Below are 27,931 nucleotides of genomic sequence, written 5' to 3'. Positions count from 1 at the left end.
CCTGGAAAAGAAAGCAAGATGGACTGAGTATTTACTCTGATTTATTATTGTACTTATTCTTGCCATTGATTTATGAATTTAGTTGGAGACAATAAAGGTCTGAGGATTAGATTGTAACTTGATTTTCCATTTTTTGACTTTTTTTATACCATTTTTCAAAATGTATATGCAGCGCTCTTGTTCAGGCTTATAAGATTTTGTGGTGTCTCGTAAGCCGCTGTAGGCTGTTAATAGTTGTATGCATGGCTCAATAAGAATAATTTCATTCCATGTAGCAAATCCTGCGTGCACTGGATATATAGGCATGCATGCTTTTGTATGCAATATACAGTAATTACTTTTACCTCTAATCCTTTATCTGTGCCTCTGTAGAATCCGTGCGATGACAAGCGGCACAAAGACATCTGGTCTAAAGAGAAAACCTGCGACAGATTACCCAAGTTCATGGTCATAGGGCCGCAGAAAACAGGTAAGCTGCACGCAAATGCACACTCAGACATGCACATGCAACAAAGAGACTCCCTCTGTGTGCCCAGGTGTCGAGATCCTCAACATCAGAGCTCATTCATTTAATCCCCCTCACTCCTTTGGTCCTGTCAGAGGGAGACAAAGGAGGAAGCTCTTACCTCCTTTCTTCCACCCACATACTATCTACTTTAGATGCATTAAGATACAGTACTGAGCTACCACCCTCTACTTTTTTCTTTTTCATACTTGGTCTTTTGCACAGAGACAAAAAGAAAAGGACATTATTAAAAATCTGCAATTCATGATGTGGCCTCTGTGCGATTTCAGGAGTTTTAATTGCTGGTGTTTGTTGTTAGAGGTGAGGAAGTCCCGCAATGCTGCTAATTAACTAGGTGATAATTTTCTAAATGGGAGAAGAGGTCACTATGGCAACACTGGCAGCCCGACAACAATAAATTGTATTTATTTTATTGCAGGGTATACCTCACATGTCAGAGAGCAAATAGGAAACAGGGAGAGGGGGTAGCTGGATGTGTGGGCGCAAGTCTGAGTGGAACAGGGCGAAAAGAGAGCTGCTGTGGGTGAGACAGAGGGCACGACCAGAGCCCCAGTGCTGATTGGTGTCAAATGGCTTTGAATCATTTGATGGGAAGGCCTGCGATCTCTGCAGACACACTCACACACACATATAGTGTATTCTCAGCAAGATATAAATCTTGGGGAGAGAAAAATCATCCAGTATGGATCAGTAGATGACAGCTCTCACACATACTGACACATCCACACACACGCACACACACGCACGCACACACACACACACACACACACACACACACACACACACACACACACACACACACACACACACACACACACACACACACACACACAATACTCTCTACTGAGCTGAATTAACGAGCCAGTTATGAATTATGCCCTTTCTTCCAGGAACGACAGCACTTTATCTCTTCCTACTCATGCATCCCTCCATCTCCAGTAACTTCCCCAGTCCAAAGACTTATGAGGAGGTCCAGTTCTTCAACACCAATAACTACCACAAAGGGATTGACTGGTGAGAACATGTACAAACACACACACACACACATACACATACACATACACAAACACAAACACACTCACAATCTCTTGCCTATCTTTCTTTCTCTCTCCATGCCTTTTCATTAGCCTGAATATAAGGTCAAATGAAAGATTACAAACAAGTCTTTTTCATTTTGCAAAGTTGTTACAGACTGTAATGCGTCTTGACGACTTTAACAATACATTAAGCGGTTCAAAACAGTTCAACAACGTCTTTAAAATGATCTTTTAAGCCTGCAAACATAAGCCAACAGGCATATGGCTTTCTAAATTGACCCATAAATGGGTTACTTAAGTGACAGAGACACAGCTGGTGGAGTCTCGGAAGTCATCCAGAAAGGACTTAACGCTGAAAATTCCTCATGAAACACTGTTCAAATTATATCATCAAGTTTATTTTGGGCTCATTGTCTATGCACAGATTAGTGCCCTCACTTGGTGACTTTAAAACTTGTATCTGACTTTGAAGTATGTGTGAGAGTTTAGCAGCGTGCGCTCGTGGTGACTGAGTTCACAGTAATGCTGTGGCAGGGGGTGTGTATCATGAGTGTGTGTACTTGTATTTCTTCTCACTTTTGTGTGTTTCTGTTGCCTCAGGTACATGGAGTTTTTCCCCATGCCCTCTAATGTTACCACGGACTTCCTGTTTGAGAAGAGCGCTAACTACTTCCCCTCGGAGGAGTCCCCGCGACGAGCTGCTGCGCTGCTGCCCAAGGCCAAGATCATCACCCTGCTCATCAACCCATCCGACAGGGCCTACAGCTGGTATCAGGTACATACACAAACACAGCATGTAGTAGATGCCACTGACTGCACATGTATTAATTTTAACCCTGTACAGCTGCCTGCCTCATGTCGTGCTTCATCTCTGTATTGATTTTAATTAGTTTCCATATCCAAGAATGTGTGCAGAGTCTGATTTCTCTCTGCGAGCGTGGAGTTAATGAGCCTGCTTCATCTATACATCTCAATGTGGGAAATGTCACGAGATACTGAAATCATCTCTAAGTCTGTTTGATTAATGAGACATGAATGTCAACAACGTGCCCGCTCAAATGTTATGTCATTGTCCTTCGCAGCATCAAAGAGCTCACGAGGACCACGCAGCCCTGCAGTTCACCTTCTATGATGTCATCAGTGCAAGACCGGGAGCACCAGCCGAGCTCCGCTCCCTCCAGAGCCGCTGCCTCATCCCCGGTCTCTACTCCACACACCTGGAGAGGTGGCTCACTTACTACCCTGCTAACCAGGTAGGCACAGACACAGATACAGACAGCTTCACTCCAGTGCACAGTAATACCAAACACACCAAGATGAGATTCACTGCTCTCAACTTTTGAAGAAAGTTTTTGAGCCTTTACTGATATTTATGGTGATCATGTTCATAATTGAATGAATAGTAAGTAAGAAGATTTCAGTCCTGGTTGATTACTGGTGGTAACAGCAAGTGCGGTTAAACCACAGAAGTCAGGGGGCAGCAAAACAAACTATTGTTGCATTAATAAAGAACTTGAGCAATAATTGCTCTTTTTTTATCATTCTGTGAGCAGCCATGATCTGATTTTATGCTGCACATGGCATGAGTCTGCAGACAGCAGGGCACGGTGACAGGAGCTGGTTAGCTCGCTCAGAAGTTGGAGGTGCGCTGCCTGTCGCCTGTAGCTCACTGTGGCTGCTCCTTCTTGTTCCATGACTGCAATATTTAAAAATGATCCGCTGTCAAAAAATGGAGAAAAATTAGCAGCAACTTAAAGTATTTTCATAATACCAGTTTGCAATACTACAAATATATAAATACTGCAATACTTTCATCAGTGGGCTTTTTATTCAATCACTCATTCAGTGATAGTGACTTAACAGACATTTGTTTATATTAAAATCTTTAAGATTCAACATTAAAATGTCTATTTTTGTTGTGAACTACGTACAATAACACTACACTGCCTACAGGAAGTAGAAAAGGAGTGAAGTGATATATGACATCTGCTGTCAGAGTTCTGTTTGCAGACTTTTATGGCTGTTATTAAAGTGGATCATGTTGCACTAAAGAAGCCGCCCCTGCACTTTTACTTTTACCCACTCTCTAAATTAGTTGGAATGTGCTAACTAGCCATGTGATAGCAGCCAGTGTTACAGTATGAATGTATCTGTGTGTAGCTGATGATCATAGATGGCCATCAGCTGAGAACTGACCCTGCAGCTGTGATGGATGAAGTCCAGAAGTTCCTGGGAGTCACTCCTCACTTCAACTACTCCCAGGCCCTCACGTAAGTCTCTCTTGCTTTCTCTCTTTAATCTCTTCCCTGGCATCCTCAGGTAAGGCCCACCTTTCACCCGGTGTGCACTGTGATAGAAACGATAGCACAGATTCAAGCTGAAATGACGCTCCAAATCCAAATCTGTGTGAAGCCTGACATCTACTGGCGAACAGCAGGGTACTAAACTGACCAGCTCCTCTTTGCCTGTCTTTGGTGCCAGGTGGAGTCATTGTCTGAAAAATACGACAGTGACATCACTTGGCACCAAAGATCAGCCAATAGCAGATGGTCAGTTCACTCCTTGCTTTGAGCCATTACACACCGCACAGATGAAGGTTTGTCAGTATTTGAAGGAAAGAAAGAAAAATGTACGTGGTCACAACAAAGACGATATGGATACAAAACGAACAGGAGACAGACAAACTGCAGTGAAGAAAGGGTGGAGGCATTCATGTCACTTCAAATTTGTCACAATTAAGTATAGAGGACTGTAATGTTAATTTAACATATAACTGTATTTAACTTTTACATTTGACCTGAAATGACCTTATGCTCCATCTATTGTGCATTCATTCCTGTTTAATCTGACCAAATATTTCACGTCGAGGAGGCAACCACCTTGTGTGCCTTCATATCATTTAACCATGGACAAAATTTCTCCCCACAGCTTGGCGTCCCGTCAAACTGAAAGTAAAATTCACACAAGACAGGTTAAAATACCAGTCTTGAACCGTGTTCAGGGTCAGACCTCTAATATCAAACTCTGGTGTACGAGCTCTGTCCTTTCAGCTGAAACTTGGTTCACGCTGTACATCTGACTGCTCTGTAAACCTCTTCTTATTCATTATTAAATAGTACAGACTTTGTCCTATCATCTTTTATAGAAAGGCTTCTCGCAGGAAATAAGGGAATTTCCACCCCAAGGAGATGGCAGAAATTCTTAGTATAATGTCAAATTAATAAAACAAAGTAGTGAAAATCAGTAATTCCTTACTGCCAAGGAATGGAGCATGTAACAGGAATGACAACATTGCTTGTATGATATATTTATAAGTTCTTGAATAATATTTGTTTTGCATAATAAACACATGAATTTGTTTTTGCAGTAACAATTTGATGCTTACTCTTGCCAAAAGACAGTCAAGTGGTGAAGCCCCCTGAGCTGCTGGCCTGGGATCAAATCCCAACAGAGCGTTGACTGTCTCACTTACACTGCCTGGCTGTCTGTGGTGCTGCCTGCCTGAATAAATAAAAGTTGGAAAAAGATTTGTGCATTGCACAATGCCAATCCAATGGAACTAAAACAGCATAGAGACCATTGCTAGTAACCGAGATAAATAACTATTGCGACTTCTGTTAACTGAAAAAAAGGCATGAGCAAAAAAGGAAAATAAGGGTTCAACTGGGCAAGTGATGGCAAATTCAGCACACTGTTGGCAAACTAATGTACATTAAGGAGTCATGTGGAAATACAGTTCCTTTAAGCTTTCTCATGTAGCTGTAACTGTATTGATCATCCTGAGGCACATTGTCAGTCATTAATTATAAAAAAAACCTCAAAGACAGCATCAAGTGTTTTGTCTGTAATACAGATATACTGTACAGTCGTGTTATTAATACGTGCAGCATGTTGGAAGGGATGCCTAAAATATGTGTGTCAACAAAATACTCAGCAACTCAAGAGAATTAGCTTTGGCCTCCTGACGCTCTGTTTCAACTCATTCGCCATTGAAGATTTTTGGATGTGAGTTTGGGAGGAGTGGTAAAATGTTTATTTCTCAAGCACCACTCATCAGAATGCAATCTGCCTGCGAGCCCTCAAATCTCCAGACAGGGACATCTAGAATTTGTAGCTCAGATTGGGACAGAGAGTGCCTCTGTCTTGAATCACAAGCCCGCATGCATACAAATATTTTGCGACAAGATGCATTTTGACAGAATAATAAGGCGGTGTGTTAGTGCGCGTGCACGTACTTGTATAGGTATCTTTGTGAGAACCAATTTGAGTTTTAAAGGGTTAGGTTAGAGTCAGGGTTAGATTTAAGGTGAGGGTAAGAGCTGGGCTTAAGCATCTACTTGTGATGGTTAAAGTTAGGGTAAGGGGCAAGGGAATACATTATGTCAATGAGTGTCCTCACAAGGACAGAAGCGTGTGTGTGTGTGTGTGTGTGTGTGTGTGTGTTGGGTGAAGACCAAGTTACACAAAAGCCTAATCTTTCTTTTCTCCTTCTCATTCTTTTGACATGGCAGCGGTCTGACAGATCCTCAACACTGCAGCCTATTTATTTAATCCCTCCTCTCCTTTCTTCCTCCTGTCCTGTCAGAGGAAAACTGAAGGAGAACCACTTAACTCGTTTTTCTCTTTTATTCACCCACTGATGCATGCAGATAAAGAACAACATTTGCATCTTTCAGTCACACCCACATTAGACCTGATACTCTGACTGCCAAATAGCAGTTAGCAAAAACATATATCTTTTTGCCTCTTCTTCAACTGTAGTTTGTACGACTATACTGCAAAAGCAAGGTGCATGAATCTATACATAAATGCATGCATAGCAAAATTATTAAAATATATTATATATATATATTATATATGCAGTAAATATACTTACAGTCAAAGAGTACATGCAGGCAGTCCCATACATACTGTATACACATGCACATATGTATAATGAAATATACATCCAAATCTATATCCATTCATATGTATAGGAAGTTTTTCCTCGCCACTCTCGCCAAGTGCTTGCTCATGGGGGAATTGTTGGTTTTCTGTAGATAAAAGAGCTTGGTTTGTACCAGCTCTATATGGAAAGTGTCCTGAGACAACTTCTGTTGTGATTTGGCGCTATACAAATAAAATTGAAATGAATTGAATTGAATTATTCGTGCATATATTCCATATACACATGGCAATGAGCACATCTATTTATGAGTGTCCTTTGCTCCAAGCCTGTGACAGTTTGTCACATTATATGCTGCTAGGACCAATATGGGAACGTAACAGAGGCATTAAATGTATTAAAATGTTCCTCCATCACATTTTTGTGTTTTCTACATTCAGTTATGAATTTCAGTTTCGTCTCAGGCACGTGCATACATCCCCCCCAGTGATTGTACGTTATCTATCCGATCTCATTGCCATTATCCCTCTGTGGGAGCCATGTTTTCTGATGTCTGCTTTTTCCGATAGCGATGTTGTGATTGCTGTATTTACCTGTAAACCATGGCAGTCAGATAATCCTCCATCATGCTTCTTTGTCTGGAGCGAGTCGTGATTACAAGAGAGCTCATGTTTTACAAAATCTGAAGATGAAACAAGGACGACATTCTGTGTATATCATATTTATTTTTTTATTTTTTTATTTTTTTTTTCAAATGTATCGTCACATTTAAATAAATGAATGATAACAGGAGTGGCGGTGTCCTCTTGGGCCACTGGAGCTCTTGGAGGGCAAAATAAGTGGTATTAGTATAAAGACAAAAATATACTTTAATCCACTGGTAGGTTGAGGCATAAAGAATCCAATTCCATGCACTGTACTGGATGCTCAGAAATAAAAAACCTTAAATAAATATTGTCCAGTACATTATAAAAATACACTAGTATTGGTACAGTTGCCTCTGGGAGTCTTTACACACAATGAAGGCAAACCAATACGTAAAGTAGTCACATTCTTAAATTAGATTTGCATGGAAATGAGTAAAGAAAACAAACTGTAGCCTATGCATATTTCTAACTCTATTTTACCATCTCATAAAATACTAGTAACACATTAATTCGTTACAAGTGGACAAGTGGAGCCAGTCAATAAACTGTACTCGGGATTATTGTGTTGGCACTGAGAGGGAGGATAGAGACAGAGAGGGGAGACATGGAGGGAGGGCGATAGAGACACGGAGAGACGAGACGAGACAGACACCGATAGCAAAAGAGACAGAGAGAGTGTGCTGAATGCAAAGTGACATTTATATCTGGTCTGTGAGTGTGTGTGACTCTTTTTCAACTGCAGTTTCTTTACAGAAGAAAGACTGCTTTATATTCGGACCCATACTGAACATACTACTTCATTTCTTTTTTTTTTAATTTTTATTAAGATCTCTCGTCTCTCTCTCTTTTGTAACCTCTCTTTGATTTTTTTCTCTCAGATTCGACCCTCAGAAGGGCTTTTGGTGCCAGCTCCTTGAGGGAGGAAAGACAAAATGCTTGGGAAAAAGCAAAGGGAGAAAGTACCCTCCTATGGAGCCAGAGGTAAACTCACGCGTTCTAATTAAAATGGATTTCTGCTCAGTAGGACACAATTATAAATGCGTTTAATGAAACGTTAGAGAAAGAGACAAATAAAACAGAAAAATCAGCATCCTGACTGACAGTGCCAGCCTACTGTGGCCTTCATCGCTGTGGCAAAATTTCCCACAGGACCCAGCATTGGGGTGGAAGCTGTCAGCCAATCAGATCCAGCCAGAAAGTTACAACCTAATTATGAGGACTCAATAGTGACACAACACCCATGAGGGAGAGGATGGAGGATGGAGAGAGGAAGGCAGAGGGAGAAAATCCAATCCATAAATCTCTGTTCCGGCTACTTATTCCACAGAGGCGAGACCAGACCTGCAGACAATGAATCACACATTTGCGGGCACACGAAGACACACATGGACACAATTTGTCTTCCCACATGTGATCACGCATGGCTAATGGCTGCACCTCAGTGTCACCTGTAATTAAACTGTATTTGAGTTTCCACCAAGGGGACAGAAAGAGAGGACAGGTGAGGAGATGGAGGGAACACCAAGGAGGGCAGACATGGGAGGTGGAGATGAGGGATGCACACGGGAGAGAGAGGGATAATGGATCTCATGCATCCCTCATATGATTTTCACCCTCTCCAAACTCTCTTTTCTTTGCTCTGTTCATACCACTCGGCACTTAGTGGCCCTAAAGTCCTACCGAGGAGAAATAAACTAATCTAAAGATGGTGGCACATCATTAATCTCTCTCAACATCTTGTTTGCCTCCTGCTTCCATACCGTCTTTCTTACTTTCGAACACCTTTTCCACTCTCCTCCTCCTCCTTTCTCATGCTTCTGCACACTTTTCGGCCAATTTCCATATGTTTTTCTATACTTTCTGTCTTCCCCATCTACCACTTATGGAATCCTGACTCGCCAACTTATATTCTTCCCCCATTTGTTTTATTTCCTCATTCCATCTCCCTTACTCTCCCATCTACATCTGCTCACCTATTTTGCTCTCACCTTTCCACTTATTCCATTTTTTCCCCTCTTCTCTCTTCAGGCTCATGCATACCTCTCCAGGTACTACAGGGAACACAACGTGGAGCTGTCAAAGCTGCTGCATCGCCTCGGACAGCCTCTTCCCTCCTGGCTAAGAGAGGAACTTCAGAAGGTCAGCGGCATTTAACTCTATGACACTCATCTCACTAGCTTGTAACTAAAGTTGAAATGTTTGGAGAGATTTGCATCAGTGTATGCTGAAAGAAAATGTTCTTAAAGCCCCAGAAAACATGGTTTTTCTTTACAAGATTAGATTTATAGACCACATAAGCAACTATTTAAGCCAGAGTCTTAGTTATTACATTTAACTCTCAAAAACCCATCTGATCTCCTCCATCAGGTGTGTATGGTTTGAGCAGAGGTTGGTGTTGCAAAGCTATTTTAGACCAGTCTTCAGTGTTATGACAGTCTTACCTTTGCTCTTAGATTAGTGTAATGCAATAAAGACAGGAAAGCATCCTGAACCTGACTGATGAGTTAGCAGCAGAATTTGTTCCAAATTGGTCTTACTCAAAGCAGTCAAGGACAAGACAGCTTTGTGCATCAAATGACATTAGACATTGTCACCAGAGGGTGACACAGGAGTGGATTTTCATTCACGCCCCATCTCAGATCCCGACAGAGTAAAAAAAAAAAAATCAAAACCTGTCATGTCCCAGTCCCAGAAGAATGACATCCCGTTCCTTTGTTGTGCATTATCAATCTGCAGTCCACACATGTGATGCACTCTGTAAGTCAGGGTAACACAGCCTGCACAGGTGCAAAACATTAACTTAGATGGCTCCGCCCATCCCTACCTGCAGGTGGGCAAACACACAAAACAGAGGCTTTGTTCAGAGGCTGTGACAAACATGTATCTGAAGTCTGACAGTTAGTTCAGATCTTCATGAAACTGAGCCCAGATTTGATCGACAGCGCCAGCAACACAAGAATGCAACCCTTTAACGGTTATTTGATTTGATTCCTGCTTCAAACCAGTGAAGACTCAAAAACACAAATGCAGAATCTCCCATGGTTCCCAAAGCTGTTGCGACTTTTTGACAGAAATTGTTGTGTTCCTGTAGGACCCCACTGCTTACAGTAAGAAGCTGATTGATAGAAGATGTTTTTGAAGTGAACCCATACAAAGCACGCAGCAAAAGCAAAATGTTTGGATAGCTTATCAATGGACAAATATTGCTGGCTTTTAAGAAAAAATGTCTTTTGAACTTGATCTAATCCTTGATTAATACTGCCTCGGTATTCAAAGCATGCACTTAAATGAGGCTTTGTAGTGTAAGTGCAGCTCAACATTGTTTGCCTTTTTGTCTGAGGATTTGTTTGTGCTTCATTTGTCACTGTTTATGAATCAGAGGGAGCCACCTGACAAGTCCGCTTAGGTTTTCCAGAACATTCACAGCAATCACAGCACATTTTATGCCTTTTTTCACGGTTGGCATATCAATCAATAACGACATGGAATTAAATTACTTCTCCTCTCTCCTTTCCCTCTTCTCTGTTTACCTCTCCACCCCCCTCCCTCTGTTTACCACTTTCTGAAGGTTAGATAACCTTTGCATCCATGAACCGGGGTTAAAGATCAAGGGGTCAAAGACCAGGAAGTGACCAAGAGCACCTGACCTTCAGATGCACTGTCTGTGTCCTTTTAGTGAGGGTGAAGGCAAGGACTGGGCGCCTTGTTTCACCAAGAAGCTGTGACGCTGCTGAAGGGAGCAGGAGTCATGAAAGCGCAAAGAAACTTTGTTGAGCTGAAACTGAACACTTGAAAGGATGAATGGATGAATGAGCGGATGGATGGATGGATGGATGGATGGATGGATGGATGGATGGATGGATGGATGGATGGATGGATGGATGGATGGATGGATGGAAAGACAGTTTCAGGTGACTCAGACAGCTCTGAAGAAAGTGGGACTAAAAGGAAGAACCAGAGAACTATGGGAGACAAGGAGCACTGGGCAAGTCTTTGATTCTCAAACCCTGTTCTGAACTCTGGTACACTGTCGTGCAGACCTGCAGTGACTTTAATGGTTATTCCTACTATTATTACTGTTATTGTTTTATTTTCACCTTTGATTTAAGATGCCAGAACAGCGCTGGTCAGCTGTGCGTGGTTCCCATAGAGATGACTTTGCACTAAGTTCTGTTCCATGTACCATGTTAAAAAATCAAAAACAAAAAAAAAAACATGCACCCTATGTGGTTTTGTCTTCCTTTTTTGGGGGGAGGGTTTTTTTTTTTTGTCTTTTTTAATCACAATGAGACTGAATAGGGAGGATGAGTGCATAGACTCAGGGTGAGGGACAGGCTTTTATTTTCCATGCTAGGTTTTCTTTGTTTTGTGAGTTAATTTGTTCAAATGAAGCAAGTTTCTGGTAGACGTGCTAGCCTTGTTCACCCTTAGAGATGTCACTTGCGGCTTTCACTGGAAAGTATGGACTGGAAATGAGTCACTGAAGCAAGATGCATCGCCTGCTCATTATTTTCCTGTGACAAGTCATGCAGAAGAACGTCGTGTCCATTTAGCAGAGCACGAGCGCTGATGATTTCACTGCTCAGGACTGAGGAGACATGAGTGTGTGGTAGGGAAATTGACCAAAATGAGGCTAATGGATATGACACTTAATTCTAAGACCCTTTAAGTAGCTATTGCAACCGCAGGCAATTTCTGTTTTGTCAGCGTCTCATTTGAGTCTCAGCCGCCTTTTTTTTTTTCCTTTTTAAAACCAGTGGCCTACGTTGTTGATCTTCAATTTGAATGCAAAAAAACCCCCCCTAAATGTCAACCACAGAAACCAAAATTAAAGAAATGGATATGAATGACAACATGAGATGTTTTTTTTTTTTTTTCCATTGTTCAAGAAACACAGATGAACCATATTGTGCAGGGGCACGTCTGCACACATACACACCCTTGTGAAGTCACATGATCTTTGGCCTAAATAGTTGACAATAGGCTGTTTGTCCTCTAAGGTAAGTGAAAATGACAAGCATGACAGTTAGCTATTTGAAGAAATTGTGCCTGTCAGGTGCTGCATCAGTCACCATGAACTGACCTTGTGTACAATAACGTTCAGTTCAAACAACAAGGTATTTTGCTATTCCTGTTTTTGTAAGTCAGGCAATGCTGTTACACAAACTTGTCAAGACAAGGCAGACATTCACACCATGTCCTATTTGCTCTGCATCCTAAATTTGGCCACATGATGATGGATGTAACGGTGAGGTATGTGAGTATGTGAAGATATTCCATGATGTATCATCTCAGAGTCTTGCAGTGTTAATGCTTGTGACACATGATGCATTAGTCCACAACGCGTACAACCCTGAATCTAAATAAGTTTGGATGCTGCATAAAACACAAATAAAAACAATCATTGCAATCATTTGCAAACAAACTGTGTTCACTGACAGCGGTTTTATAAAGTTTTCCAGAGTAGTACGATATCCTTTATACAATCACGTGTTCACAAAGTGGTGAACCTGGCTCCATCCTTGCTTGTGAACGACTGAGCCCTTCGAGGACAGTGGATTTGGCCCTAGTACACTGAAAGTGTGTTAGGAAAGGATCTTATATTGAATAAGAGGAATGATTACAGCAAGCAGAACCCTTTTCAGTGTTCACATGGACATCTGCATGTCATTTTAAGATGGAAAAATCGTGCACCTATCCTTCAAGGCACAACATGGTAATCAGATACATATCAGTCAGTGTTAGAGGGTGTGGGGGTTGATTTACTACAGTGAAAGATTCCTAGGTGAGATCATATTTTCAATCTGCTGTTAAGCCATTTTTTTCTCTGATCATAAAATGTAGAACATTTGCAATAAACCTTGAATATGATGGAGGACTCTGACATTACCCAAGCAGCAGGATATGACATTTAGCCATGGAGTCCATCGGATTTATGCCTCAGGCATCTAAACAGCACCACAGTCCAAACAGGTTTGGAAGATCAGAGTGGAAGACAGTACTGGATGAGAAATCAATAAAAACATCTATGTATGACCACAAGGCAGGAATGAAGGAGTGAACGTTGGAGCGAGAGCACACAATCTGAAAAAATACATATTTGACTCTTTTTAAGGAACCATTTAGCGATTTCTTTGCACTCACAGAATGCTTTTTTGGCAGATATGGATGAAAGCTGAAATATACAATATAGCTTCCCATAAATCATTGTCTTTAAGTAGCTCCATCCCTGCAGAAGCCCTTTTGTAAGGAGGCAGAACTGACTAATGATTAAATAATTTCAGGTATTCCAATTATGGCTCATTTACAAGCCATAACAGATGATTGATCTTTATTGCAGTCATCAGAGTAATAGCAGGAAAGCATTCAGTGTACTAATTAAGTCTCAAGTGTGCATATATATAAAATAGCAGTTAGGGGGATATGATATTATGGCTGCAATGTTTTTGTTTGTTTGTTTGTTTGTTTGTTTGTTTGTTTGTTTGTTTGTTTGTTTGTTTGTTACAGCATACATTAGGTTAAATAGATGGGCTCACAAAGAATAAAGTGAAAGTTTGGAGCATGTGTAGTCAGAACTGTGTCATTGTTGACAGAAAAAGAACAGGCTTGTTATTAGGATATGAAAAGGGCAGTTTATTTACAGCCACTGCAAAGCAGACAGCCATAAGCCATGTGAAGATTTAGGTGGTTGCATCGTCTTTTTCAGTACTCCCAAACAACTTTTTGAGATTGCACTTTCAAAGATTAAAGTTTAAAAGAGAGTCCATGCTCCAGATGAAGGTAGGACACTCAAGTGTGGCAGATGTAGATATAATCAGTCTAAAAGTAACACAAACCACGCGTCTATAAACATTCAAGCTGGTTGAGGAGGGCGTTTCTAGCAGCCAATTTGATGTGCATGAGATCACTCATTCAGGTTTAATCACTATCTCTAGATCTTTGCCGACTGATTTTCCCAAGTGTTGCCATACTTTTAGGGATGGAAATAGATATGAGTAGAAATAAATCATCCATTTATAATGAGACCTTCTGTTCTGCATCACTGCTGGTGACATCGAATATAAGCTCATTAGTGCAGAAAGCTATAGCTGGAGGCGCAGTGGGGATAGCAAAACGTAAAGGACAAAAAAGGGGCAATGCTGTCTGGTTCCTCTAGTCATTATTTTAATGTTTATGCACAATATTTAGATTTTGTAACTGCATAATTAAAATCAGGACACATTACAAACGAATTTGTGTGTGTGTGTGTGTGTGTGTGTGTGTGTGTGTGTGTGTGTGTGTGTGTGTGTGTGTGTGTGTGTGTGTGTGTGTTTTGTACTAATAATTGCAAACGTTACAAAATTCAAGAACACTGATAGTAATTTAAAAAATGTGATGTTTAATCGTGCATGTTGAAAATAAGAACAGTTTTTTGATTTTTCAGACTGTTTACCATGTTGCATGAGCTCTGGGGATTTTGTAATGTGGGACGATGACCATAGGAGGGTGCTGTCAGACAGCAAGGGCAACTGTTCTAGCTCATGGCAGTTCTTGGGAGTTCAGACAATCAATTTAGCAGATGTAAAACAAGATAAATTATGAGTTGCAGGTTGCGGATTTGCTCCCATAAACACCCCCCGCCACATGCTGTGCCTTCTGTGCTCATTAGTAAAATGTATTATCTGCCTCTGTGTTCATGTGTGTGCAAAAATACCTTTGCATAACTACTATTGTGCAACCATGGCATCTGGTTGATACATAATTCAGTTTTGATTAAAAACTGTTGTGTAACGTCACTGTGCTTCATCAAAACTCTATGAGGGCGAAAAGGGAGAGTTTCAGAGGTACAAAGGCAGTAATGCATGATGACATTTTATTCTCAGCGACATGGCTCATAAATTACTCATAAATTCAATATTTTAAAATGAAGTGAAGGCACAGCCACAGTGGGAATGACATTAGTCACCACCTTCAGCGCCAGGCAAGTTCATTGTTATTATGATGCCTTTCAACATCATTTGAAGTGTTGTCTTATGGTACTGTATGCATTTTGATAATAATATTAGTGGCAGTAATCATTATCTCACTTAAGTCCATATGTGAGTGCAAGGTAACAAATAACAAGCAACAAATCAGAATTACAGAAGTCAGTCTAATGTGATGGTTTGACCACAAGATGGTGCTATTCTGTTGGATGTGAAGACCTTCTCTGTCCGGGAAGTATTTGGCATTTAGTAAATGTACAGTAAATACAGTGCATTGATACAAGAAGCAAAGGTAAAACAATAACTTCTGAAATATCAACATATTTTGAAGTGCTTGAGGATTAAATACAAATGCTGGAAAGATGGGGACACTTTTATGGATGTTGCCAAGATGTCATGCAGCTTCTGACTGTAACAGTTGGTCGCAGTTCTCGAATGTGTGTTGAGTCAACGTGCCATGTTTGACTTGTAAACGAGGGCAACTCAGTAAATGGCTGCCATTCCTGCACACACTGTGTGTAGGTGTGTGTGCATACACATTGTCCAACACAGTGGTGCTCACTTTGACAGTTTGCAGTCAGACACAAACCTGAAAGAGGTCTGCCAGTTCCAGCTGCTGTCACCTTTCACATGTGTGGAAATGACAGAACGTGTACAATAAAGCGCAACAACCACTCTGAAAGTATAAACAGTAACAACAAAATGCTTTTACACAAGCAGATTATTAAGTGTCTTAACTAAATCCACGACAGACTCAGACTTCTTACAAAATCTACCTTTATGAGGAAATGTTACAGTACATTAAAATATAACACACGGTCAGTAAACAACAAATAAGAAGGCAGTGTATTGTATTATCTGTTCTGTGTTTCTTCAAGTGTACCAGATTCTGTCCTCAGAGGTGTCAAAACCTTGACAACACTAAACTATGCCACCAGAAATAAAACAACATGAATTAACAGTGCTAATATGACAAATCGATTCTGTTGTGTGCTTTGATTCAGAAACACTTCAGTTCCTTCCTTTCTCTGCAGCACTGAGACGAAGACAAATACTGATTGGAGATAAATTAGAAATGCCTGAGTAATTACTAAGACCTGATATCTGCTTTTTACACAGTAAAACAAAGAACACAAGAATGAAATGAGGTTGAGACATATTTCCCTTTGGTAAATGTCAATATGACTAGAATGCTTAACACATAAGCACTGAATATCATGCATTAAGTACCTAAAGGGGGGTTTGTGGTGCAAGTCCGCAAATTTATAGCATGCCATTACTTACTGTGTATGCATATGTGCATGCATGTATACTGTATGTTTTTTTTTTTTAACACTATGGTCCCTTTTCGACATGTTTAATCACATATTTCATACCATAAATTACAATATGACAAAGGCAAGCACAGAAAACATTATTTTGATTAAATAAAAAAACATTTTAGTATGAAATGTCACAAAACATATTTAAGTTACGCTGTTTTCTTGAGGTGAGATTCAATACCATCCAAAATCTTACCGCTCTTGAGAATATTAAACCATTAAAATAAGTGCTCATGACTTGGATGAGAGCAAAAGACATCCTCTCTTCCTCTCTCCAAAAAATATAAAAGATTTCTAGAGAAAAAAGTCCACCATTGCCTTGTCCTCTCCATTTGAAAGTCAGGTTACAAGTTACATGACTGGATAATCAGGTCATAGCATTATGACAGTTATTCATGGAGGAAATATATTGTTGTACCACTTGTCACCTGACCAAACAAGTAAGTCTTTTGAGAGTCAAGAGGTCAAGAGGTCAGGTCACCTTTCATCGCCTTATCTCTTTTCTGTCATCACGTCCAATCACCTTGCGTATCCAGGAGCTGAAGGCAGACACCTTGGTGTAGACGCCAGGGGACTGTTGTGTCCGGCAGGCATGGCCCCAGGACGTGACCCCATAAACCACCCAACCCCCTCCCGGACGCTCACACACCAGTGGACCTCCACTGTCACCACGGCAACTGTCCACACGCCTCTCCGGCTGGATGCTGCCAGCACAGAGCATGCGGCTTGTGAAAGCACCGTGGAAATGTTCCTGGCAGTGACGACGGGGAAGTAGGGAGATGGGTGCCTGCTGCAGGGTCTTGGAGTATGAGCGGCCTGAGAAAGAGAGAAAGCCTTAGCTTAGAATGAAAGTATTGAAAGAGTGTATCTGACCATCTATGTGGTTATTAGTCAAAGGTCAGAGACTGATTAGCTGATTTGTGCAATTGGAGATTGAAATTCGACATTTTACATTGAGCCTCAAAGCTAATGTTTGCAACTTTTCAGTAATTTCATATTTATGTTTTAACCACCATGGCTAAATGGCAGAGCTTATTCATGATTCCTAGAGGATGTACAATCTTTGGTCCCCTGACTTTTCAAGTGGTCTCATCATCAGAACAAAATTTCTGTTGATCTAAAAATTTTGGTTCATGACGAAATGCATGCAGAACTGACAACACTGCCATCAGCCTCAGCTGCACTTTGTGTTTGGTGTTATTTAGCAAATGTTAGCATGTTTATCAACAGAACTAAGATGGTAAACATTACACCTGCTGAGAATCAATATGCTAGCATAATAAGATTATCACTGTGCGCATGTTAGCATGCTGACATTAGCATTTAGCTCAAAGCATGACTCAAAGAGCCACCAGCATGGCCGTTGACTCTTAAAGTTGCGAAAGGGTTTCTGTAACTGCTGACCTGTTTGAATCTTTATACTATTTTCAAATTGTTTTGACATTTGTTGATGTGAAGCACAGTGTTCCCGTGTGCAGGATTTGTTCTAAACTTTTTTTCTCATGTTTGCTGTGCCTTGCCAACAGGCAGCAGATTCCCCTTGACTGAACCTCATTTATCACATTCTTATCAAAGGCTCTCTGATTTTTTTTCAGGCAGAGGCCTCTAATTTGCAGTGTAAGAAAAGCTGTTTTCTTCCATTTCATTGTAGTTCCCATTTTAGTACATATTTTTTCCCGTGTCTCCATTCATGCAGAAATTTGCTTCAGCTGATACAAATGCTGTCACTGGTCACTTTTTTCAGTAAGGAGCTTCACCCTGTCACTAAAATGTCTGCAGAGGTTCAAACTATCCCCCCATATCATATACTTCTGTATATGTATGTACATGCATTACTCACGGTGTGGGGACTCACCTTCCTTATGGGGACAAAACACAAGTCCCCGTAATGGAAATCATTACATTTTAGGGTTTAAAGTTTTGGTTAAGGTAAAGGTTAGGGTTAGGCGAGTAGTGGTTATGATTAGTCATACAAGTTTATGTAAGTATAGAAGTACAAGCGCGTGTCTGTGTGTGTGTGGCCATGTATTCCTCACGTTGTGGGGACATAAATATGTTAACGCAGTCACATTGTGGGGACTTGCCTCACTTGTGGGGACAAAATGCAGGTCCCCATAATGTACATCATTAAATTTTAGGATGAAGGGTGAGGTTGTGGTTATGTGTGTGTGTGTGTGTGTGTGTGTGTGTGTGTGTGTGTGTGTGTGTGTGTGTGTGTGTGTGTGTGTGTGTGTGTGTGTGTGTGTGAGTGAGATATCAGAGTGGCAGATAGCCAGATGTAAACAGCTGTACAAAGCAGACATCTTGCCTTCTTTTAAACAGCCGTTACAAGCGTCAAACACTCCAAATAGCCTCTGTGTTATCATCACACATAAGTAAACTAATAAAAACACTCACTCCCACCCACATAGACACACACACTCATGCGTGAATTCAACCGTCATGAAGAAAAATAAGACACTGGCCTCTCAACAGGGAGTGTGTGATTTTGCATAAGCGTGTACTGTGACCTTCTGTAGCCCTTTGTGACTAAGTGGCTATGATGAATGACATCAGCATGTAATTTAAAGATCACTAGCAGATGTGTGTCCATGTGCACAGTCAAGTGTACAGACAGACACAGAGCATGAAGGCGGATTCACTTCTACTTTATCAACATTTGCACTTGACCTTCAAAATAACTCACATATGGCAGGAATACTGTGTGGTTACAGTATATGTACAATAGACTTCATACAGTATATAACGTGATGTCATGTTTTGAACCTCCGGGGCCACCGTATCCACACACCCTCACCTGTGTCACCCCAGCCAGTGATGTGGCAGTTGCGGGCTTGTTTGAGCACCCTCTCTTTCTTCATGGGCAGACAAGCGGGAAGAACATGACGGCTGAATGACACACACTCTCCAGGCATCTGACCCATCGCCCCTGGGGACAGACGAACCAAGGCCAGGTCGTAATCGTTGCTATGGGAGTGGTAGCTTGGGTGGAGGACAATCTGATCAACAGCGTACTCCTCTTCGTATTCCTCAGGGACGAGGGAGTGGTAGTCGCCCACTCTAACTTTGTACAGCTTGGTGCTGTTTCCATACCTGCAGAGAGGAATAGAGGGATGGATCGACAGAAGCTGTTAAACAGAAGGTGTCTGTGTGTGTGTGAGCAATCCCACTGCTGATACATAAACCATCAGCAGTAGAAATTTGAGCTCTGGCGGACATTACCTCAGCAATAAGTCATCTGGAGTTGGAAAACGTAGTCAGACAGTCATAAAATCTGCACCAGTTGCCTGTGAGCAGTGGAATAGACTTCAAGTTTTTTCTAAACATTTAAGGCTTCAGAGGATTGTTCTCCCAGCCGTGTTTTGGATACCTTAGCCCTTATGAGAAATAGTGACATACTCATGCAAGGGTCTCATGGTCGTTTCACCAATCTGCCTGATTTTCAAGGGTGACCTGGTGGTCACCTTTGGAAAGCAGTATGACACATACATATGAAAATATTTTTTATTTTGATCTTTCCTTTCAATAATCTACTATTTCTGGGCCATTTTTTTTAGACTTTTCTTGTTTATTTTTTGTTAATTCTCTATTTAATTTCCCCTTAAAGACAGTCCTGAATCAGCGAAATGGTCTCTCTCCACTATACCTCCTATCCTTCTTCAGCACAACAGTGTTTTAATGCTTTTACACATTCTTTGAGGGCTGTACCCAGTCGTTCAACGCTTCATTCACAACACTGACATTCCACACCAACATTCAAATGCTGCACAGCTTCTTCTTTTTTTGCATGTCTATGTTAAGGCTCTGCTGCCTGTCCCTCCCTTTTCTTGTGTCTCCCTGTGTTTTCCCCTCTCCTTTTGTGTCATGTTAGTCCCCTCTTTGTGGTTATGTCTGTCTGTGTCTGTGTATGTGTGTGTGTGTGTGTGTGTGTGTGTGTGTGTGTGTGTGTGTGTGTGTGCCAGGGTGGTTCCTCCTCCATCTACTCATCGCCTACACCTGATTCCTGCTGCCAATCAGCCATCACAGCTGCAGTCCATCCACTCATCATCCAGGACAAGATAAATACCCGGTTCTCTGCTCCAGATCTCCAGATACTTACTGGCAAATGTGCAATAACCACAGGAAATTCCTAGTACTTATTTTCTGGTATTATCCTGAATTTTGAATTCTTTGCTCGATATCTGCATGACCTGTCGGCCTGGTGACTCCCCTCCATTTAGACGGATTGGTTCTCTTGCCTAAGAATAACAATCCACTGCAATAAATCTCAAATCAGCCTGAACAATGTATTCATTCAGTTTAAACCTTGTCCTTCTGCACAGTTGCAGTTGAAGATTAGGCTACCCTAATATAAGTATTGTACTAACTGTAGAATTAGATTGCAGTGGTGGCTGCACAGGGTTGTCTCCAACTCGTCAAAGTCAAAGTCAAAAAGTCAGAATTTATTGAAAACAGATAGATGTAATCATTTCCAAAATACACAACATGTTTCATCTGAGGAAATACTCTGCTTCAATCCATATTTTTTGGCGTTAAGCTTTTCAAAGATAAAAAAAAAAAGCTTCATTTGAATACCTCAGCAGAAGTTTTGAAATGTAAAAAATCCATTGACATTCACTTTAAATCATAACTAAAAGGGTTGGCTTGCACACTGCTTGCACTGCACACTGCTTGCACCGCTTCAAGGGGCTAAACAAATGGAAACTTGGACAGAGAATGAGTTTAGGCAAGAATGATAACAATAAATCTGTCAGTTTATGCTTTGTTTATGCTTTTATGTGACTCATAGGTTAACAGAATGAAGTGTTTTGCACGCTTTCCATTTGCTCGGAGATGTTTGGCCTTTTTTGAAATGTAGTGGGAGAAAATGAGAGGAGAGCAGTGGAAGTCAGGGACAGAGACAGGTCTAAAGGAAAGGGAGGGAGGGAAGAGGAGAGGAGAGGAGAGGAGTGAAAGAGGGAGGCCTTTCGATGGAGCCAAGTGTCTGTGTCCAGTTACAACTGGTACAGTGTTTCCGGAAAGATCTCCTGACCTGGGAATGCCATGACGTTCCTGGCAGAGCAGAGACACTGCTGACCAGTCATCTGCGTACAGTACAGTACATGCCCATCTACTCATACGAACACACACACACACACACACACACACACACACACACACACACACACACACACACACACACACACACACACACACACACACACACACACACACACACACACACACACACACACACACACACACACACACACACACATGTTTGGAGCTAGACTGCCTCACTGTTGGTACAAGACTACCAGGTTGTGGAAAAAGGCAAAATCTCAAGACCAGAATGGAGTGTGAAGTGACACCTAAGTCACGTTTCACACATTGTTGTTGGAGCTAAAAGCAGTTAAAAATCTGCTGGAGTTCTGTTACTGTTAGCAAGCCCCCAGTTGTACAGCGACAAGGTATAAATAGGTTTAAAATGTTGACACCATGTGACCACTGACCAGAGGTCAATTTTTATGAACCTACTAATGGTAGTGTAAGCGATAAGGTAATACGATCGTGTTAGTTACGTTCAATGGTTGCACCTTAACGTGTCTTTACAAAATCATCTGCACTTGTGTGCACATTACAACAGGCAGAAGTGGGTCTCCATCGCTGTAGCATGAGTGTATTTGTTTGTTTGTTGCTGTGCGCTGTGTGAGTATCAGCCTATTTTGGTTTCCATATATGAAAGGTGACACTCTTGAGTCGGAAGTCCCTATCTTGGTCTGCGTGCTCCGGCTTGCATGGAGCAAATTACTTTTCAAAGCTGTCATAGCTGAAGCAAACAGGTTGGAGCTCTGAAGGCTGATATGTGATCAGACTGTACTTTGTAATAGCTGACCTTTCTTGTCTGCTTGCAATGTCCATAGTAACAAATATCCGACAGATGCAGCTAAAAATATCCTTTATAATGTCTATCATTTAGAAATGTGTGGTATTAGGTGCACACTTACAGTGTCTTCTGAACAACAATAAACATTTAACAGAGTAATAAACTGTTATACTTGGAAAGAGTTGTGCTGTGCACATGCAGTGTAATACGTCAGTGCACAGCACACTGTCATCAGTCTGGCTCTGACAGGTGAATTCCACAAGCTATGATCAGTCATTAAAAATCATTCATAAAATGCAAAGCCAGAGGCAGTACATGAGTAATATATAAACCATATAATTACTTTGTTTCAATGAAGCCTATACTTTACTATTGCACAAACTATGACACGCACCCACAAGAACACTATTGAACAATCAGACAGTGTCATACTCGAGAATAATTACTATGGCTATTATAGCAGCTACTGAGCGGTTTTAAATGACCGTTATTAATAGAGAATCATCATTTCAATCAGCTATTGCAATCGCGGTCAACTATTCACAGTGTTTGCATGAATCAGTCCCATAAGTCCTGATTGCTACATCCCACGTGGTTTTAATTTGCAGCACAGTAGAGCACATCTGTGTGCTTCCTGTGTGTGTCATTTAAAAGAAGGGGATGGAAGGGTCGCATGGCAGAGTGGAGGTTCCTGTATGAGGAGTGTAACTCTGACGGTGGAAAGCGAGCCTGGGAATGGCTCGAGAAATGGTAGTGGAAAGGATTTAGTGAATGACCTCTTCCTCTCTTTAATGTGGAAATATCAGGATTTATAGTGGTGGAGCTGCCGGAGCCTTTAAAGAGCTCTGGTTTTCCTACCAAACCAGAAGCTTGGAACTAATATGTGGCAATGCAACCAAAAGTTATTATCCTGAAACTACAGCCTGACAGCCTTACATGTACTGTAGAAATATCAGATGCAGACTTTAGGGTTAGTGCTCTCACAACCCTGTTTTTTTTCTGTTCTCTGCTGTATGCATTATGTGATGGATTTCATGCTGGTGGTGCCATGTGGGGCCCCCCAGACCAGATGAAGTAACTCTTGCTGACTCCCTGCCTCGTGCACCACAGCCAAACCACCACTGATTACTGCTCACATTGCTGAGGTTCACATATCTCTGTCAGACTTGAATATACTTTGGAAGTAAATAAGCTGTGTAGCTCAGGTGTATCTCAAACTACAAGCAGAGGCAAGGGTATGCATAAGCACATCCACATTTCCATGAATTAAACTTCAAAACTCACACTCACAGTGAGGTTAGAGCACTAAATCATTGCATGTTTCGATCGCACGTGTGTTTATTTCTTACCGTATGTTTCTGTGTTTCATTTTTAGATTTTAGTAGGTTATCAAAGCACTGCCTGTTTTCCCTGCCTGAAATGCAGAATGTGATGGGCAATTACCCACAGGCAGAATAGGACCACACTGCAGACAAACTGCAGACGCTCAAGCAATCGCTGTACTGGTGCACAGGGTCCAGACCTTCACTCATCTGTTGATTAAAGAGTGTGGGAACTGCAAAGCCTGTTGGGGACGCAGGCACAAGGTAATGCAGACCGACCAGCACTGTGGACATGAGGAGAAGAGCGGTGGCCAGGACAAGAGGGGAGAGGCCAGTAAACAGATAAGTGAAGGAATGTTATGATTTCCTGGCTGGCTCTGTGTCAATTATTCCCTCTCTGTCTGTGGGTTTGGATCACAAAACTGTCCACATACAGCACATAGGCCTACTGGGCAGACTTGGACTTGGGTTAACATTTCTGATTGTCAGGCTGTGACATTGGATTTATTTGCCTGAACTGCACTTCACTGAAATCTTAATTTTTATTTTTTTTTTTTTTTTTAATCTCATCTAGACATCTTAATCTGTACTATGTTCTTAGTTTTACAGCATTTATAGTAGATTGTCCCCACTTATAATTTTATCCAATTTAGTAATTTCATTCCTTGAATATTTTTATTCCATTGTTCCACTGAACCTGTTGCATGACATTAACTGGCGTCGGAAAATTGAACACGATATTTCAAACTGTGAGACATACACACGTGTGTGAGCAGATGTGTGGTGTGTGTGTGTGTGTGTGTGTGTGTGTGTGTGTGTGTGTGTGTGTCTGACCTCTTGAAGCAGTGTGCTGAGGTGAGGACCCAGCATGTGTCAATGAGAGTCGCTCCACACACCAACCTCCCGTCTCCTCGAGATCCTCGCAAACGAACCGCAGCCTGCCAGGGCCAGCCCCCCCTTCAGACACACGAACACGCAGCCGAGCATGCACACAAACACATCAGCAATTATAAAACAGGTAGTCAACATAGTAACACATACAGTATATTCTAACCAAATATGATTTATGTGATTATTATGTGACATTAAACATTAGTAGACCTGGCTGACAGAATTAGTTTACATGCAGTAAACATGCAGGATATCATCTAAACATCCTCACACAAATAAATACTCGGTATGAAACACATCCTTTGGCTTCACATCGACCCATAGATATGACCGCGTGCACTTTTTCCCAAACACTCTTTGTCTCTCACATACACATACACACACCCACCCACACACACACATAGCAAGACAAAGTCATAACCACAGGATTGTCTTGTTTAAGTCCAGTTGGCCATGTTTCTCTTTAGTGTAAATCCTTCTATATGACATTTAACATTAACATTTTCACTCATTTGCATGCTTCCACTCACCCCTATATAATAATATCATATAGGGGTGAGTGAAATAATCAACATATAATATATGCTCATGTTTGCAAGTACACAAAGTTGGTTATTTCTGTGTCTGTAGCTTCACATCAGCTGTTTTCCATCTAAGACTTGGTGATTTGAAAATGTGCCCAATATTCTTCAGTCTATAGGTCTCTGGCAGGCGCTCTCCAGCTTTCATTAATCCCTCCTGTCCCTTCCAGCTTACCTCAGAGAGTTTTCTCCTCCTATGATTCGGCGCTGGCGAGTGTGTTTGAGCCGCAGACCGCAGATTGAGTTGACAGGGTCTGACAGAGACAAAAGAGGAAGCATTGGGTATGTATATGTGAGAGTATGTGGGAGGCTGATGATGGTTAAACCATACATTTAAGCTCATATGTTGCTCTTACTAAATATTTAGACTGGGGGAAAAACAATGATGTTTGAAATTCATCTTTTACCAGTGCATGTCAAGTAAACCTAAAGTTAAGTAAATAAAATAAATGAGAGATCATTTTCATAGTCTGTGGGTGTGTGTGAGGTTAAAATCCGCAAACTTTCAGTGCTTTTTCAGAAGATGTCATTTATCATACTGAAGAGACAAGACACCCTCCTGCACTGGTTTGACGTTCCACAGTACGTGCATGTGACACATGGAAGTAATAGCATATGTGCAGGTAACGGATAGCATTGTACGAGTGTGCCCTGATGTGTGACAGACAGGGTGAAGCAATAACATTGCTCTCTCCATTTTAGCATCTGGACACACACACACACACACACACACACACACACACACACACACACACACACACACACAGAAGTCCCTTCTGCTTTCCTGAAACTTACCTCCTAGTGTTTCTTTAGTACTCGTTTTCCCATTTTCAGTGAATGTTTTCAGTGTATGACATATTGGAAAGGTTGTCTAAACACACTATAGTATGTTATATATATATATAGTATAGTATATATATATATAGTATATGTAGTATAAAATGGACCATCTGCATGCTCAGTGAACAAGCAGATGCTCTGAATATATCACAGGAGCTCCATTTTCTTTCAGAGCCACAAAAAAACCCAGACCTTACTGACCTTTGACCTCTTTGTAGGTGGGCTGTGATTCGCCGTAGTCGCAGATGACCCCAGCGTCCTCACTATGGCGACAGTTGTGTGTCCCTGGTGCCTGTTTGATGCAGTCTGCTAATGATCGCTCCTCACCGCTGCACTTCACATTGTCCACGTGGATGGGCCCCGTACCTTCCCCAAAGTACGCCATCACCCGGGCTTTCGCCACCCCACTGGGGAGGACAGACAGGACACACTCAAAATTATATCAAACTGGAAAACTGTAGCTCATATTGAATATATTTACTTTTTTAAAAGCTTTTCACAATAAAAGTAATTAATATAAAAAACGGATGCAATGAATTCATGAGCAACAAAATTAATAAAACATTAGCAAAAATAAAAAAATAAAAACAGCAAGAAAAGCAGGGTAATTTAAGTTAGTCTTGAGAAGGTATAAGTTATTCCAAACTTCAAAGATGCCAAATGCTCGGTCTCCTGTAATCTTAAACTAAGATCTGAGAACATCCAGATTCACCAAACCGAGAGACATTAATTCACTGTGGACACAACAATTCAAAAATGCATTCAGAGGCTTCACTGAGAGCCTGATAGCTAATAATTAAATTTTATGTTAAATTCTTCACTCCACTGGTGGGCAGTGGAGAGAGGCTCACACTGCAGAAATGTGCCCCTTGAACAAACTGAACTTCTTTGATTAAGTGATTCAAAATTTTGAGCATGTAAATTTATTTATTCCAAATTACCTTTAATCATGTCACCAACAAAAAAAAATCAATTTGAATGCTTAGCAGCAACATCTTTCTGTGTGTGTGTGTGTGTGTGTGTGTGTGTGTGTGTGTGTGTGTGTGTGTGTGTGTGTGTGTGTGTGTGCGTGTGTGTGCGTGCATAAACTTCTAGGCAGTGATGACATGTGAGCATAGATGTTATGGTTTGACATTCTCCAGCTGTGACACAAACCAGGTCAAAGCACTTTTACAATCTGATAACAGTATTTGTATCACGATCTCACCTCTGACTTTAATTAGCAACAAGCTAACACACAGAGGCCTGAGCGTTATGGTTGTGTGTGTGTCTGTGTAGGCTGTAACGGTGATTTTAATTAAGATTGATAGATAACTGACTGTGAGGATCTTATGTTGCATCCCTGGGGTTTGACGGGTGGCAGGTCTTGTATCCCCAATCCTCCACGGGGAATCTCAAGTCTCTTATTGAGACATCTAGCATTGTGTCTGTGTCTCCAATAGCTCCCTGAGCGGCATTCAGCATGCAAGGGCTGAACTTCCAAGTCACTTGGAGCTAAGCCTAGAGACTGACATAAAGCCTGCTTGGTGTGTTTCTGTGGAAACACACAGTTAACACAACATCGGTCAAAAAAATGAAACACAATACGCTCTGGATACTTAAAGGAAAGCCAAGTGTGTTCTCAGACATTATATTTCATTTGCCGTCTATTTGCCATAAATTATCTGTTAAATTTTGGATGACCATTTTTCAAATGGAATTTTTGTTAGAGGCTCTGTTTCAAATATTGCAAGGGGGGATGAAAGAAAAGATGCAGCCAAGGTCACATGGATAGGTCATGAGCTGCAGGCAATAGGTACTTATTTCAGTTTAAACAAACCTCAAGAAAGTCCCCAATCTAAGCAAAACCTCCTCCATTCCTGTCCCACAGAGACACACTTATGATGTGAGTTCATGAATTCATTTTGTTCTTTGAAACTGATATTACACATTCACATACAAATTTGTGCGGCAGGAACAAAACAGCACAACACAAAAGCAAAATAAATGGCTTGAGGTTGACAAAAAAAGCTCCCTTCGCCTTCAAGTCAGTTGCTGTTTACAAGGTGTA

General features: G+C 41.2%; 2 protein-coding genes across 3 annotated transcripts in view; one reads left to right on the top strand and one right to left on the bottom strand.

The window, feature by feature from the left end:
• The window catches only part of ndst3 (N-deacetylase/N-sulfotransferase (heparan glucosaminyl) 3), a 40,494-nt gene extending 28,542 nt beyond the window's left edge, over window positions 1–11,952 (top strand). The window contains exons 8-15 of one of the 2 annotated variants that reach the window (XM_070982962.1): window positions 373–469; window positions 1,417–1,540; window positions 2,164–2,338; window positions 2,646–2,816; window positions 3,724–3,833; window positions 7,974–8,076; window positions 9,124–9,234; window positions 10,664–11,952. In XM_070982962.1, coding sequence (XP_070839063.1) covers window positions 373–469; window positions 1,417–1,540; window positions 2,164–2,338; window positions 2,646–2,816; window positions 3,724–3,833; window positions 7,974–8,076; window positions 9,124–9,234; window positions 10,664–10,672 — 900 coding nt within the window. In that variant the 3' untranslated portion in view covers window positions 10,673–11,952. The remainder of the gene's footprint in view (window positions 1–372; window positions 470–1,416; window positions 1,541–2,163; window positions 2,339–2,645; window positions 2,817–3,723; window positions 3,834–7,973; window positions 8,077–9,123; window positions 9,235–10,663) is intronic. The other variant, XM_070982953.1, reaches the window with a different exon arrangement.
• A 3,870-nt stretch (window positions 11,953–15,822) lies between these two features.
• prss12 (serine protease 12) overlaps window positions 15,823–27,931 on the bottom strand; it is a 23,700-nt gene continuing 11,591 nt past the window's right edge. Inside the window, exons 9-13 of the mRNA XM_070971252.1 lie at window positions 26,083–26,288; window positions 25,217–25,295; window positions 24,404–24,526; window positions 19,179–19,474; window positions 15,823–17,197 (exon numbers count right to left, since the gene is read on the bottom strand). Coding sequence (XP_070827353.1) covers window positions 16,866–17,197; window positions 19,179–19,474; window positions 24,404–24,526; window positions 25,217–25,295; window positions 26,083–26,288 — 1,036 coding nt within the window. The 3' untranslated portion in view covers window positions 15,823–16,865. The remainder of the gene's footprint in view (window positions 17,198–19,178; window positions 19,475–24,403; window positions 24,527–25,216; window positions 25,296–26,082; window positions 26,289–27,931) is intronic.

The sequence above is a fragment of the Chaetodon trifascialis genome, chromosome 2 (genome assembly GCF_039877785.1).
Source record: "Chaetodon trifascialis isolate fChaTrf1 chromosome 2, fChaTrf1.hap1, whole genome shotgun sequence".
NCBI classification, from domain to species: Eukaryota; Metazoa; Chordata; class Actinopteri; order Chaetodontiformes; family Chaetodontidae; genus Chaetodon; species Chaetodon trifascialis.
This window is presented reverse-complemented; position numbering and strand designations above follow the sequence as displayed.